At 35.5% G+C, this 15,838-nt stretch overlaps 1 protein-coding gene across 2 annotated transcripts in view; it reads left to right on the plus strand.

The window, feature by feature from the left end:
* P4HA1 (prolyl 4-hydroxylase subunit alpha 1) overlaps positions 1-15,838 on the plus strand; it is a 92,333-nt gene that overhangs the window by 12,415 nt on the left and 64,080 nt on the right. For both annotated transcript variants that reach the window (XM_075535028.1, XM_075535027.1), the window contains exons 2-5: positions 4,810-4,917; positions 6,114-6,210; positions 7,046-7,197; positions 12,077-12,214. In XM_075535028.1, coding sequence (XP_075391143.1) covers positions 4,827-4,917; positions 6,114-6,210; positions 7,046-7,197; positions 12,077-12,214 — 478 coding nt within the window. In that variant the 5' untranslated portion in view covers positions 4,810-4,826. The remainder of the gene's footprint in view (positions 1-4,809; positions 4,918-6,113; positions 6,211-7,045; positions 7,198-12,076; positions 12,215-15,838) is intronic.

Raw genomic sequence — 15,838 nt, forward strand, 5'->3', positions numbered from 1 at the left:
TTCCTCCAGTTCCTAAATGCTTCCTCCCTACCCCCCTGTCGTCCCCCCCCACACAACTATCATGATCCGAAGAATTCTACCTTGCAAGTCTGGATAGAGCCAGAGGATCTGCTGATAGGAGCTGGAGGCACAGGGAATCCAGGGCGGATGATACCTTCAGGATCAGGGGTGTGAGTGGCGATAGTGGGAGGGTAGAGGGAGAGTGGGTTGGAAAGAGTGAATCTACATGTGACCTCCTCCCTAGGGGACGGACAACAGAAAAGGGAGTGAAGGGAGATATCGGCAGGGCAAGATATGACAAAATAATAATTTATAAATTATCAAGGGCTCATGAGGGAGGGGGGAGCGGGGAGGGAGGGGGAAAAAAGAGGACCTGATGCAAAGGGCTTAAGTGGAGAGCAAATGCTTTGAGAATGATGAGGGCAAAGAATGTACAGATGTGCTTTATACAATTGATGTATATGGATTGTGATAATAGTTGTATGATCCCCTAATAAAATGTTTTTAAAAAATCAACCTATGATAAAGATATATTTGCCTATTAACATACTGCTTAAAATTTTTGAATAAATGTGGATAATAGATGAGACAGTATTAAAATAGATTTTTTAATTGCTTATAGTAATTAGTAATTCTTTTATATTTTTATAAAGGATAAGTTAAAGTCTATTAAATGTGTCATTTGTTCAATTTCATGGTATGTGATCCCTGGACTAGGAACATTATCATCACTTAGAAATTTGTATAAATAATTAGGTGCCTCAAGTGATTCTGAGACAGCTTAAGCTTGAGAACCACTGGTATTCAAATCTGTCTTCATTTTTAGAGTGACATAAACCAAAACCCAACCAAACACACTTCCATAGTAGAATGAAATAATACTCTATGAGTCTGGACTTTCTATTGCAAGTAACAAGTTTGAAGCTTGAAGTAGCTTAAAAAGAAAATTTAGAGGTTCCCTTAACTAGGTTTGAAGATTACTGGGATAGCTCACAGATTCAAAGCTGTTATTTCAGGAATTTAGGGCTTGGAATTACTTTGTTCTGTTTATAGTTTAGTTCATCTGTCTAAGTGGGAAAGATGGTCACAGGCAGCTCCAGATTTATGCTGTCTGAGTTTAGCAATTCCAGAAAGAGTTACTTTCTAGTAGTTTACAAACCTACCTTCCAGCTCCACCCACCATGTGCATAAACACTGTGCTCACACTCAGGAAACTAGTACTTGCGGTAGGGTGGGGTATTTTGCAAAAAAAATGGAATAATGTCCACATTGTATAAAATATGGCACTTCTCAACCATTGTATGCATGGAGTAATCATCAGTGACTGGCCTACCATGTGTCTGTCTCTCAGAAGGAAGAAGATGGTAAAGTATAATTATTTGAAAATATGATTGACTTCTGGATACCTAGTTTACCTTCAGATCAAGCTTAACTGTCTTTGAAGTAGTGAAAAAAGTTTGGAGGCTTATAGAGTTAGAAAATGGGCCATGCTTGAAGCTACTTTTTAGTGTGTATTGGAAGGTAATTTTACCACTCTTAAAAGATTTAGGGTGCCATAGTATGGCCATACATTCTAGATTCTTTTTTTAACATTTTATTAGGGGCTCGTACAACTCTTATCACAATCCATACATATATCAGTTGTGTAAAGCACATCTGTACATTCTTTGCCCTCATCATTTTCAAAGCATTTGCTCTCCACTTATGCCCTTAGCATCAAGTCCTCTTTTTTTATTCCCCTCCCTCCCCGCTTCCCCCTCCCTCATGAACCCTACATTCTAGATTCTTCTCTCTCTGTTGCTTCATGCATGTTAGCGACCAGTTATTATGCCTTTGATGACCGCATTCAAGCTTTCCAGAGCCCAGGCAGTATGCATTGAACTAAGAGATTGTAGAATAGAAATACTGTGTTATTAGTAACTGGGATATCTCATGAAACCACTAGACCAAGGAACCAAATCTCGTGAGGTGTGTTTGGTATATTAGCAGCCTCAGCAGCCATTGTTCTTTATATTTTAGTGCAGAGTTGTGATCATATTGTAACATTAAAGAAAAGTTTCCCCCATTTAATTTCACAAGGTAAAGGATATGATTGAGATTGCTTCAAAGAAAAAAATTGTGGAAAAATGTCATTATCTTTTAATTCCATTTTTCCACAAACTTAAATGTAGTTTTATATAACACTAGTACGAGATAGTTTTAATAGTGAATTTGTTACATTGTTTGATTGGCAGAAAATATTTTATTTTTCTATGTTCTCAAGTACTGAGTGAGTTTTCTCTTTAGTTAACTATTTATAGTACCTCTTTTGTGACTTTTTGCATTTTTTAATTTACTTATCTAATAGCATCTTAGTGATTTGTATGAGCCTCTGATACAAAGATAGATTTCTAGTTTGTAATTTATATTCATTTTCTTTTCTTTCTTTCTTTCTTTTTTTTTTGGTGTTGAGAACTTTAATCAGGAAGAGCCCAAATCCAAGAATTAGGGGTGAGTCAGAGAAGGTATGTAGTGTCATCAGAGAAAGGATAGAAAGGAAAAACTCTTAGGAGAGAGAAATAAGACCAGCCGAAAAACTCAGGGTGGAAAAGGAAAAGAAAGTCTAGTGTTTTTGGACCTGTTTGTGGCCAGATGGTTGGTTGTCCGGTTTGCTATTTCCTGTTTCTCCCCAGCTCCACTCTGCACAGGATCCCATTTGCTCTCCAACGTGAGGGGGACAACTCTGGCCAGAGAGTGGAGTGCACATTAATTTTATTTTCATGCAGTTAAATTTTACCTGATTTGATAAGTTGTTTTATTGTTTATAATTTAGAAACTTTTCCCTTCTGTAGTGATTTGATAGCTTTTATTTTGTTAATATGTTTTGTTCATAGTAACTGTAATTCACCTAAAATTAATTTACTGATAATGTAAGGTAAAGGCTATTTATTGTATGATTAATAATTTGAATGCTCATAAAACCTCTGTCATTTTAGAAAAACAATTTCCAAGCTGTTGTATTTGAAGAAAAACATCTTAAATTGCTTCTAGGGACAGATGACAAAGAAACTTGAATAACAATGTATTTAACAGGGAAAGAATAACTTATTTGACAAATCTAAACTTTCTCTTCAGAGTTAAGTTTTTAGACAGTATTTGTGATTAGTCTTGTGTCAGTATAGTGAACATTTGTAATTTTTTAGAAATAATACTTAGTTATGAAGGTAACTACAAAAGAAATTTGTTAAACATTGGAATGATTCTAGGTTCTTTAGAGAGTCCAAGACTTTGCAGAAGTCTTTGGGTTGGCAGGATCCCCAGAGAGGAAGTCTCTGCATCTGCTACATTCTAGAAGCTTCCCAAAAAGTCTCTGTAAAACATCCAAGAGAACAGTGTATTTCACTACTGTGTGGTTCTGGCAGTGTCTAGAAACTTGCGGCAAAGATGATGGAGAGAGGATTTAGGACTGCTTCCAGAGTGCCATTTTTGGGTGGTGATTGAGCTTTGTTGAAGTTCAAGTTAAGGGGAACGTCTGGTGTGTTTTTAGTTTGGGGGAGTGGGCAGCTTCCCAGTGTGGATTTGGGCCACTTGGAATAGATGAAGCCACTTAGGAAGAGTAGAGGTGCCAGCACAAAGAGGAACAGAGGGACACATCAGAGTAACCAGCAGGAGTTGTTGACTGGGACAAATGCAGTTAACTTTCCTGTGAAGTAATAAGAAAAGCCTGAAAGACTGGGCTTTCTGTTGACACAAATAGTTATAGTTTTGGGAACCCAGTGGGTAGTTCTGTGAGTCACACCCACTCCTTGTCAGTGAGAGTGAGCGAGGCAGAGGGACACAGACGGACTTTACAGAGGACAAAATAGATAAGATTAAAAATGTAAGACAGATCTTTGAGAGGTTTATTTTTTTAATTCTTTACAATGGAAAAAACAAGCAATTTGACTTTTTTATGATACAATTTATAGTTAACCAACTTAATGTGCACACATTTATAACCTGGAGTACATTTGTAGAGTTCTCATCAATCATCACAGTCAATTCTAGGACATTTTCATCACTTCAAAAAGAACTACTTCAGTCCCTCAACTTCTGATTTAATTTGTTTTAAAATTTAAAGCCATGGAGGAAAAAAAGACAGTGGTTTAGGAATTTTCAAGGTTAATCCGGAAACTCTGATCTTTTTTTCTCCTGCCTTTAAAACATAGTGTAACATCTTTAAAATGTATTTTGATAATATTTAATTGAACATACTTTAATGAAGTGGTATATTTACATGAGAAATTCATGATCTTGATTTAGATCAGAGAGAAATATTATATACTAGCTATATAAAACAGTCATTACTACCAGTAAATTATTTTTAATTGCAGTAGTAACTAAGAAAACAGCTCAGATTGAAATTTTAAGCATAAATTACCAGATGGTAACAAATTCATACATTTTTCTGAGCTATGACATATCAAGTCAGTATATGAAAAATAAGGTAGTATACAGACACAAAAGCTATTACTACATTATTAGGTCAATTAGAGGTAGAGTAGTGTTTATATTAGTTGGGCTGCAATCTGTTTGGTCAGCAGGTCGCAGTTCGACACCAGCAGCAGCTCCGTGGGAGACACTGTGCTTTCTCCTCCTGTCAACAGTTAGAGTCTCAGAAACCCAGAGTGGGTCTCTCTGAGTCAGCAATGACTCAGTGGCACTGAGAAGTCAAATTATTTGAGCAAGCTTTTCAGTAAGGTCCGAGTTATTTTGTTGACAGGATTAGATCAGCAACTTTTCTTACTTGTTTGTTTTATTTTTTTAGTAATAATCCTATTTCTCTTATAGGTGGGTTATCCTGTAAGATGGAATCTTCCAAGATGATCTGTTATATTTTTATTGTTGGGGTTTTACTTCCCTGGTCTTTGGCCCATCCAGGCTTTTTTACTTCTATTGGTAAGTCTTAACAGTTTTTAAAATTTATTTCTATTTTTGGATTTAAAATTTCTCATTTTTTCTATCAGTATACAAACAAAGACACTGTAGGCTGAGAGGTAATCCAAGAGACTTCAGTTTCTCCTGAAGTTCCTTTTTCATTTTTTAAAATAAAAATGTTTTAGATATTTTTAATTAGGATAATATGTCACCTAAAGTTTGTGGAAAAATTTCATTATCTTTTTATTCTATTTTCCTATAAACTTTGACACCTCCTCATACATTTTTGAGTTAGACATCTTAAAAACTTAGATAAGCATACCGAAGAAAATTATCCATAATGGGCCTAGTTAAATATAACCATTATAAATAATTTCATGCATATATTTAGTCTTTTTAATGCACAGATATACAAATAATATTGCACATTATTTTAAAACATGCTATTCCCATTTAAAATTTCCAAGTTCAGTTTTGTTCTGCATCATAATTTTAAAGAAATCTTTGAACATACTACAAACACAGCATGTCGGTTCAAAAGGGGAAAACCCAGAATTAAAAAATATAAAACTTCCCCATATCTCTCAATCGTCAAGAAATATTCCTCATAATTTAATGTGTGTCTTCTATTCTTTCATGCATACAAGTAGTTGTCTTAAATGAGCTGTTTTTCATCCTGTTGATTAGTTTTATCTGTGTGATTGTAGAGCTGAAAATGCCCCATCATCTTATTTCAGAATATAAAATAATGAATCCTGACATGTAACTAAAGATTTTTTTTTTCAAATTTAATGTTGAAATAGTTTCTTTGCTATTAGATTGATCTTGTTTATTGAATAAAATTTTCATTCTAATTTGACTCAAAAAGAAAATGAGAAATGGTGAGGGGGGGACAAAGGTGAGTAAGCAGCAACCTTGATCCTTAGTAAATTGTGTTGCTCTGTAATTCATAAATTAATTTACGGATGAAAGACAATTGGCCAGCATATAGTCCAAGCTTGCAGATGCTTTAAATAATACATAATTGGGAAAGTTTTGGGCTTTATTTTCATATAGTAGAAAAGGGAAAATGAAAGCTCCTTCCCAATATATTTGCTTACAGTCAGTTAAGTAAGCTCATAGAGTGAAGCATTCTAGATCATTCTTAAATCATTTAAAAATAATTTTGTTGGTGGATATGAATATTTGATAACTTTCTCTTCTTCTTCCCCTTCTAGGTCAGATGACTGATTTAATCCACACGGAGAAAGATTTAGTGACATCCCTGAAGGAATACATTAAGGCAGAAGAGGACAAGTTAGAACAAATAAAGACGTACGTGAAGTGTTTTACTGATTACAACTCTCACTCTACGTGAATGTTTTCTTTCTAGAGCTAAAACATTTTTTTTAGTTGAAATGGAAAACAAAACCACCTGTCACTGATACAAAGGGTCAAGGTTTGAGATGGCTGAAATAGGCACCTAGAAAGCAAGAGTTAGGCCTATGCCAAAGGTTCATGTGCAGTTGCTTGGGTGGGTGGGGAGCTGACTGACAATATAAAAAGTGTGTACTAATATCTTCATTCTAAAACGTCAAGCTACCAGCTGGAGCATTTTCAATTCTATTTTAGTTTGATTATAGAGATTATGGTGATAAGTGTGGTTAATATTATTTAGTTGATAGGGGTCTTTTCAAATGCTAATTTATTTTGAATTGATTTCTGACCTGAGAATTCCTGCCTTTTGTATAGTTAATAGGGGCCAAATGTAGAATTTTTGTGTAAGTTTGATTTTAATGAAAAAGTAGCTAAATTTGAGTTGGACTACTTTGTACTTTGTAGTAATCACCTATTTAATCCAAGGTTCTATGAGGAAATGGACTTTTAAATTGTTATCAGGGGAGTCCAATATCAATTTTTATTGTAACCATTTGAGAGAAAGAAAACTCAAAAAAAATTCTAATCGTATTTTGATTATACCATGTTAAATTTTAGCCATAAAAGAATCTTGGCTTTAAAATATATATTTATAATTTTACTTTAAAAGAGAAATCATGGATACTATTTTACTTTAAAAAAAAAAGCCCTCTAATATAATCCGACCCCCCTTTTCATTGTGTTTTTCTTTATTCATTTATATACTCTGTGTACTTATTCATAACATGTTTAGGTGGGCAGAGAAGTTAGATCGGCTAACCAGCACAGCCACAAAAGACCCAGAGGGATTTGTTGGACATCCTGTAAATGCATTCAAGCTAATGAAACGTCTGAACACTGAGTGGAGCGAGTTGGAGAGCCTGGTTCTTAAGGATATGTCAGATGGTAAGTGTGAGAAGACTAACGAGCCAACAAAACTAAGGTGATATTGTTACTGCCTGTAGAAGTGCAAACAGAGCATCAGGTGTTCAGTGTTAGAACTGACACTATTGCTTGTGTGAGTCTGGTTTAGGGGCCATGGTGGTTAAAGCTTTTTGCTGCTATTTAAAGGATTATCTATTTGAATTCTCCATATGTCCCATGAGAAAGATGTGGCAGTCGGCTGCTTACAGAGCACAGCCTGGGAAATGCTGTGCATCAGTCCTATTCTATGCTGTACAGTGTACATGAGTCTCAGTCAACTGAGTGCTGGGGGTTTGGGTTGGTGTTTGGTTTGGCTGGTTAATTAGGTAAGTATCCTGAATTCTTGGTTTTTGTTTTTAAGGTAATTTCTGCTATTGGTGACTAACATTTGCACTTCCTGCTTAGAAATCACAGAAGTGGCTATTTGGCATGTAGTTTCAATTTTTGAGGGTAATAATTTTTATGTAGCCCTTCAAGCTTTTAAAAATTTAAAATACATTTAAAATCACCTTTCAATCAATTTTTAGTGTGCTGACAGTGATATTATTTGGAAACCTGATACCTGCTTCCTCCTTACTATTTAAAGTTCAGTATTATTTAAGTAATGCACTGGTATCACTTGGGAGGTATAAGCTTTTGTGGATTATAATCAGGTGACACTGCCAGAATAGGTGGCACCAGAGTGACTAAATTTTGGATAGTGTCTCAGCAGAAATTTATTATTATTCATAAAAATACCCTTGTAGTTATCACAAGAAAAACATTTTTTGGGGAAAAAATTTAAGCATATGGACTTATAAGACTGATTTACTTTTTGAACCTTCTACTATACTCCAGTCAGAGCTATCATTATTACTCAGCTACAGTTTTGCTTTGAATCATCCATGTGACTTTCGTCCACATTTACTTTTGTTTTTGTTGCTACCAGTATTGTTGTATTGCTGATTCTGCCAAACTTCTTGGTGTTTTAATTACAATATTGTGTTAAGTAGTATTTGTGACCCTTTTTGGAGACTGACGTAGTAATTAAAAGAAAAGAATGAGAAAAATTTAAAAAGCCTTCTGTGTAGTTAATAAATAATATTGTAACTAATAATGTTATAATTCAATGTAGAAAGATTTTACAAAATAATTTTGTTAGAATTCATGTAATCTAGTTCATATTACACTTAAGCAATTTATAACAAAATCAAATTTCTGTTATTAAAATTGATAAACATTATTAAGAGTTTTATGTGGTCTGGTTTGGGAGCAAGTGGGGGTGCCACCATAAGTTACTGCATTGACACCAAACCTAGTGGTGCCACTGATTATGTAGGCCACAGATAAATGAAGAGAGAGTGAGACTGCAAACAGTACTAACACGTAAGCCTACCACATGGAACCAATACACTTATGTTTGGAGTATTGAGATTTTTCAGGTATTAAGAGGTAGATATCTAAGCTTTTTATTGTTTAAACTTTTTTCCAGTGTCACTCCTTATTTTTTATTTGTATGCTTTTAAAATTATTTTAAAATTTTATTTATTTTTTGGTATGCTTTTTTTGTTAACCTAAAAATGCCTGGCCTTTTGATGATTATGTGTAGTACATAGTCGAGGCTTAAATATTTGTTCAATAACTGAAGTTGTTAATAAAAAAGAGAGACCAGACATGCTGAGTAGCTATAGAGATGAAATATTCCAGGGATGCTTATAAGTATTTTTGAGCAGTGAAATAAAATATTATGTGTAGGACACCTTGAACAGAAAAATTAAGGAAAGTACTTGTGAATGCTTCTTTGTAAACAGAAAGAATTATCTTGTGATACTTGTCTCTCTCATATACCACCATGACAACATTTTTTACATTCTCTTTTATACAGTGAACTTTGGACATTGGCATTTTAATATCTGACCCAAACTAAATTCACTGTCACCAAGTTAATTCCTACTCATAAGGATTTAAAAAACTTGTGTGGCTGTAAATCTTTACAGGAGCACACAGACTCATCCTTCTCCATGGAATGGCTCGTGGGTTTGAGCCACTGACCTTGAAGTTAGCAGTGCAACAGCTTATTCAACAACGCCACCAACCAAAAGCCAAAACCAGAAACACACAGCCAGTCAATCTTAAGCACCCTGAGTCAGTTCTGGTTCCGAGTGCCCTGTAACAGAGGAGATCTGCCTTTTGGGGTTTCTGAAGCTGTCAGTTTTTTGGAAGCCAGAAGCCTCACCTTTCCCCACAGCACCACCAGAGCGCACTTACCTGGGGTACTCAGCTCATCTTGCTACACTAGATAGCCTTTCTCTTTTTATTAGAGAATTTAAGCAGTTTCTTAGATTTTCTATGAGGCATAAGAAACATTTGCAAAACTCCTTGTAAAATTCCATGTGGAAATTGTTACTTGGAATTTGTCGTAGAACTTAAAAATACACTTAATAGGAACTTTCAGCCTTTTTCCAGCTAGTTCCTAAATTTTCATTTGTACATTTCCACGAATACAAAACGCTTGGCCTTCTTCTGATTAAAATACACATAGTTGATTATAAATAAATGAAAGGATGGGAAGATTTCTTACTTTTATATGCAAATGATCACACATTATTAAGATTAAATTTTTTTTATTATTAAGATTTTTTTGACCACTATTTTTTATTTTGTTATCTTCTAAGGCAGCAGTTCTTAACCTGTAGGTTGCGACCCCTTTGGGGGTCGAACGATCCTTGTATAGGGGTTGCCCGATTCATAGCAGTAGCAAAATTACAGTTATGAGGTAGTAACGAAAATAATTTTATGGTTGGGGGTCACCACAACATGAGGAGCTGTATTAAAGCTGCATTAGGAAGGTTGATAACCACTGTCCTAAGGGGGGTTATCAGTAATTGGTTTGTTAATTTGGCTTTTGCGATTTCTGACAGAAACAGTCTTTTAGATCAAGTTTTAATATGCAGTAAATCTGGACTGATGAGTAGTATATTCTTATTAAAATATATAAACACATATATGAGAGGGTATCCCAGAAAACAGATTTTTTTCAAAGGTATGTATTTAAAGTTTTTTACAAAACAACCTTATCACCTTCAAAGTACTCTCTCTTACATTTAAAACATTTGCCAAATCTGCCATTCCATTCTTGGAAACATTTTTCAAACTCATTTGTTTGGATGGCTGACAGCACCTCCCTCGTTTTTTTTCTTCACCTCTTCTACATTATCAAATTGCTGTCCTTTCGTGTCCCTCTTCATTTGGGGAAACAAAACAAAGTTGCATGGAGTAGGGTCAGGTGAGTAAGGTATATGGGGCAAGAGAAGCATGCTGTTTTTTGCCAAAAATTGGAGCACTGAGATGGCTGTGTGAGCAGGTGCATTGTTGTGGCAGAACCAGTCTCCTGTATTTTACACACTGCCTTTTTTGTTGCACACTGTTACGCAATCTTTTCAGAACTTCTAAATAGAAAGCTGGGTGAACAGTCTGACCTGGTGGAATAAACTGCAAATGCTCTATCCTCCTTCACATCAAAAAAACCAGTGAGCATCGTCTTGATCTTTGATTTCACCTGCCTAGCTTTTTTTAGGCAAGGTTGTGATGGTGTCTTCCACTGGCTTGATGCTTGCTTTTGGGGTCCTAAGAATAGCACCTGTCTCCTCACCTTGGAAAAAAGTCTGGGTTGCTTTGGAGCTGTTCTTTCAAAGCACGGCACTCGATCTGTTTTTCCTGGTCAGTCAGAACCCGGGGCACAGATTTAACAGAGGCCCTTCTCATTCCAAAGTCTTCCATTAGAATTTGCTGAACCGAGTTCCAAGATAGTCCAGATAACTTCCCCCTCTCTTCAGTGGGCCATTGTTGGTCTTTGAGGACAAGTGCGCGGATTATTGTCGGCATTTTTGCCCGTTCTGGAAGTTGGTGGATGTCCAAAATGAGGTTTGTCATCAGTCAACATTTCACCTTTTTTGAAACAGGAAAACCACTCACACACTTGAGTCTTCCTTACCCCATCGTGCTGTTCTCTTGTAAGCTGTTCAGCATCACAACAGTTTTCTGTGGCCTTTTTCCCAAGCAGGAAACACAGTCACACGCTATTCTCTTATATCGGCCATCACAAAAAATGAGTTTTGAGTGAAACTACTTTTATGAAACTACTTTTTATGACCAGAGAGACCCTTCCCAAGCGATGTCATTAGGTGCACTAACTCAGAGTGACTCGTTGGGTGCTTGCCTAGAGGGAAAAATGTGTACTATGAAAGCTCCATGCAGTGGAGCTCTGTTATTTTTTTTGGGGGGGGGCAGGTACCCTCTCATATATTTTAAAAGCTAGCCTAACTGATAACCTTAAATATCGGTTCTTTAACCTTTAAAGAATTTCATCAAACTTTATACATTTACTTTTTTTTAATCTTCCACCACCCCCTCCCTCATATACATTTACTATTACATAATGTGTTATTATTAAAGAAGCAAACTTTATTTAAGAGTATAGATTTTATTTATCATCTATGGTAATTAAACCTATAATTTGCTAACAGTATAATTTTCTAATCCATGAATATGATAATTTTTCAAGCTTAGAAGAACTTTATTTTCTTGCTATTCTTTGTAAAATTAGAATTACTTATAATTCTAATTATAATAATAAAAAATTATGCTAGTTGGGATTTACTAATGCAGATATAGCTTATATTAAGACCTCAACTACTGACACAGAAAAGTTGTAGGAAGTTGAGCAAGTATGTCAAGTATCATTTAGTATATTTAATTTTTCTTGCCAAGAATGTGCAACTTTCATAATGTGGTAGAAGAATATTATAAAATAGATTTTGAAAAATCCTTATGAAGACTATTGAAAATCTAGAAGTCCTTTCTTTTTCTTTTCTATTTCAAGGCTTTATTTCTAACCTAACCATTCAGAGACAATACTTCCCTAATGATGAAGATCAGGTTGGGGCAGCTAAAGCTTTGTTGCGCCTCCAGGACACCTACAATTTGGATACAGATACTATTTCAAAGGGTAATCTTCCAGGTAAGAGCATTCTTCAAGTCTACAAAACATGTATTACATGACATCTCTGATCATTCTATTCAGACAATGTTTATATGAAAAGGGATCTGTATTTTGAGATTTCATAGCCTTAAGGACAAAAAACGTCCTTTCTGTAGAAAATGAACACAACCATTTGTGGCACCCTGGGCTAGTATAAATATAAAAGGTAGATATTTTGTTTCATCAGTCGACAGTGACAGGAGATAATTACTAGTAAGCTACAGAAACATAAAAAAAAAAAGCTAGAAAAAGTAAATTATCATATAAAATATGATACAACTAACAAAATTAAGGATATGTTAATAGAATTGTGTCATGGGAAAGTTTTTGTCAATAAGGAAAATTTTAAGTAGACAAATTTTGTGTATATGAAAAAGTAACAATTATTTTTTCCAAGCATTTTATTTCTTTTTCTCCAGATCATCCATTAATATATGACTGCTTTATTTGCAAAGCTATAAGGGAATTAATAATCAAAGTTTATATATCAGTGCTTAAAAACTCAAATATACTGGGACTGGAGAGTCATATGTCAAAGTGTTCTACAGTTTGAAACATTCTGCTCTCTGACACAATTCTATTAACATATCTTTAATTTTGTTAGTTGTATCATATTTTATATGATAATTTAATTTTTCTAGCCTTTTATTTTTATGTTTCTGTAGCTTACTAGTAATTATCTCCTGTCACTGTCAACTGATGAAATAAAAAATCTACTCTTTATATTTATACTAGCCCAGGGTGCCACAAATGGTTGTGTTCAATTACTAATGGAAAGCTTAGTGGTTCAGTTCACCCAGTTGCTCCCAAAAGAAAGACTTAGCCAGTCTGTTTCTGAAAGTCCTTAGCAATTGACAACCACATGGAGCAGTCTACTCTGACACGCATTGGGTCACATGGGTCAGAATGGACTCCAAAGTGTGTTTTATTTTTTTAATCTTTAGAACTGAAATTGATTTTTGTAAATGGCAAAGAACAGTAGGATGAGTAATTTATCAAGTTTTTTTGTGTGTGCTTATGTAGGATGATTTATTAACTGGGAAAGAAATATATGATGTTATATAAAATTCCCAATAAAATGGAATATTTACCTAATCTTCACTTATCAACTGTCTCATAACCTGACTTTTTTATTTGCAATAGTAAAACTCTACTATCTGGATATTTTGTTTATTAATGATGTGCGTCTGGTAGCAATGTAAGTAGAAGCAGCGATGGTTATAATGGCTGAGGGTAGTATCAAATTGATTGGACCGTGATTCTCAGTGGTTTGTCAGCTATATAATTATGCAATCTGGCAGTTAGGTGGTGATCAAATTGGCAGATACGTAATGATATGGTTATTTTCTAATTGGTGATCCCTTGTCATCATTTTCCATTATTGCATAATGCCAGTTTTCCCCTAACAATCCGGTTTTTGGAACAGAGCCTTATTGATAAGTGAGGTGTGGGCATAAAACATTAGATTTGTAGATCTAAACATGTACACATTTACTAGGTTTTTTTCTATTTATGCCTATATTACATGATCATAATTCTGATAAGATTATACCTTTATTTTTATTTAATTGGTTTCTGGTTTAAAATATTAATTCCTTTGATAAATGTAAACTGTTTAGTATGTAGCAGGTCCTAGGGTCACAGTGATCATCAAACGACCACTGTCCTTGCCCTTAGGCTACTTAACATACTTTAAAAAATAAAACAAAGCCCTGGCAGAGGGAGATCTAGGAAACTAGAAACCATTGAAGGAAACCTGATTCTGAACTTGATAAGAGGTGTAAAGGAAGACTTATTGGAGGAGATGACATGAACTAAGTGAATTATCCCAGAAAATATGAGAGGGAAAGAAAGAGACATGGGCAAAGTGTTCTAGGTAGAGGAAATATGTATACAATATATAGAACATGTATAAAACATATAAAAAACCAGAGAACATCAATTTTAGGTCACTTGGTCTTCCCTGTCCCTGGCACTGTGATGCTCAACTTCCCTGACATTATTCTTGAAGACAAAATGGGTGCATAAGCAAATGTGGTAAAGAACGCTGTTGGTGCCCAGGCTTGAAGATAAATAAGCAGCCATCTAGCTGATAAGCAACAAAGCCCACATGGAGGAAGCATATCAGCCCGTGTAATTATGAGATATTGATGGGACCAGGTACCAGACATCAAAGACAAAACAAAGTCACATCGATGTGAATGAGGGTGAGGGCAGGGGAGACCCAAAGCCATCAGTAGTCAGTTGAACATCTCCTTACAAGGGTCACAAGGAAGAGACGAGCCTGTCGCAGTACAGTATAGCACTGGTGAAACACCCAACTTTACTCTAGTTCTTTAATGCTCCCCCACCACCATCATGACCCCAATTCTACTTAAAAATCTGGCTAGGCAGAGGATATACACTAGTACAGATAAGACCTGGATGCACAGGGAATCCAGGACAGATAAACCCCTCAGGACCAATAAGGGGAGTAGTGAAACTAGGAGGGTAAGGGAAGGGAAGTAAGGGGGACACAGATCACAGTGATTAATGTATGGCTCCCTCCAAGGGGGACAGACAACTGAGAAGTGGGTCAAGGGAGCCAGCAGATTGTATAAGACATGAAAAAATTTATAAATTATCAAGGGTTCATGGGGAAGGGAGAGTGGGGGAGGGAGGGAAAAAATTGAGCTGATACCAAGGGCACAAATAGAAAATGTTTTGAAAATGATAATGGCTACATATATACAGATGTGCTTGACACAATGGATATATGTATGGATTGTGATAGGAGCTGTAAGAACTCAACAGTGCAAGATATGACAAAGTAATTTATAAATATTCAGGGGTTCATGAGGGAAGGGGGGAGCGGGGAGGGAAGGGAAAAAATGAGCTGATGCCAGGGCCTTGGGTGGAGGCAGATGTTTTGAGAATGATGAGGGCAATGAATGTACAAACGTGCTTTACATAATTGATGTATGTATGGGTCGTGATAAGAGTTGTATGCGCCCCTAATAAAATGATTAAAAAAACAAGGACAGGAAAAAGAAAATCAGAGGGGGGGGGGGGCAGGAAAGAGTGGTAAAGCCCTCGATAAAATAAAATTTTAAGGTTAAAAAAAAATAAAATTTTAAGTACAGAAATAAATCCCATCTCTTTCCCCCCAAAATGATGACATATTATATAACCCCACTTAATCACAATAAAATGTTTAAAAATTCAGCTAAGGAAGCAGTATTATGATAAAATCGCTTAATGAAATATAGAGATTGAAGCAGTCTGACATAAACAGAACAGAGAGCACATTGCATTCAGATAACTAGCAAGAGTTTGTGTGGCTTGTTGTGGAGTTACAGGAGTGAATTTTGTGAGAACGCTGAGAGCTGCTCCTACAGAGAGGTATGCAGAGCCATTTCTTTTTCTTTTAAAACATTTTATTAGGGGCTCATACAACTCTTACCACAATCCATACATACATCAATTGTGTAAAGCACATCTGTACATTCTTTGCCCTCATCCTCAAAGCATTTGCGCAGAGCCATTTCTTAATACATTTTGCAAGCCTCTTGGAGGAGTTTGCATCTTCTGGGCACAGTGAGAAGCCATGGAAAGTTGTAAACA

Source organism: Tenrec ecaudatus, chromosome 16, assembly GCF_050624435.1.
Source record: "Tenrec ecaudatus isolate mTenEca1 chromosome 16, mTenEca1.hap1, whole genome shotgun sequence".
Lineage (NCBI taxonomy): Eukaryota > Metazoa > Chordata > Mammalia > Afrosoricida > Tenrecidae > Tenrec > Tenrec ecaudatus.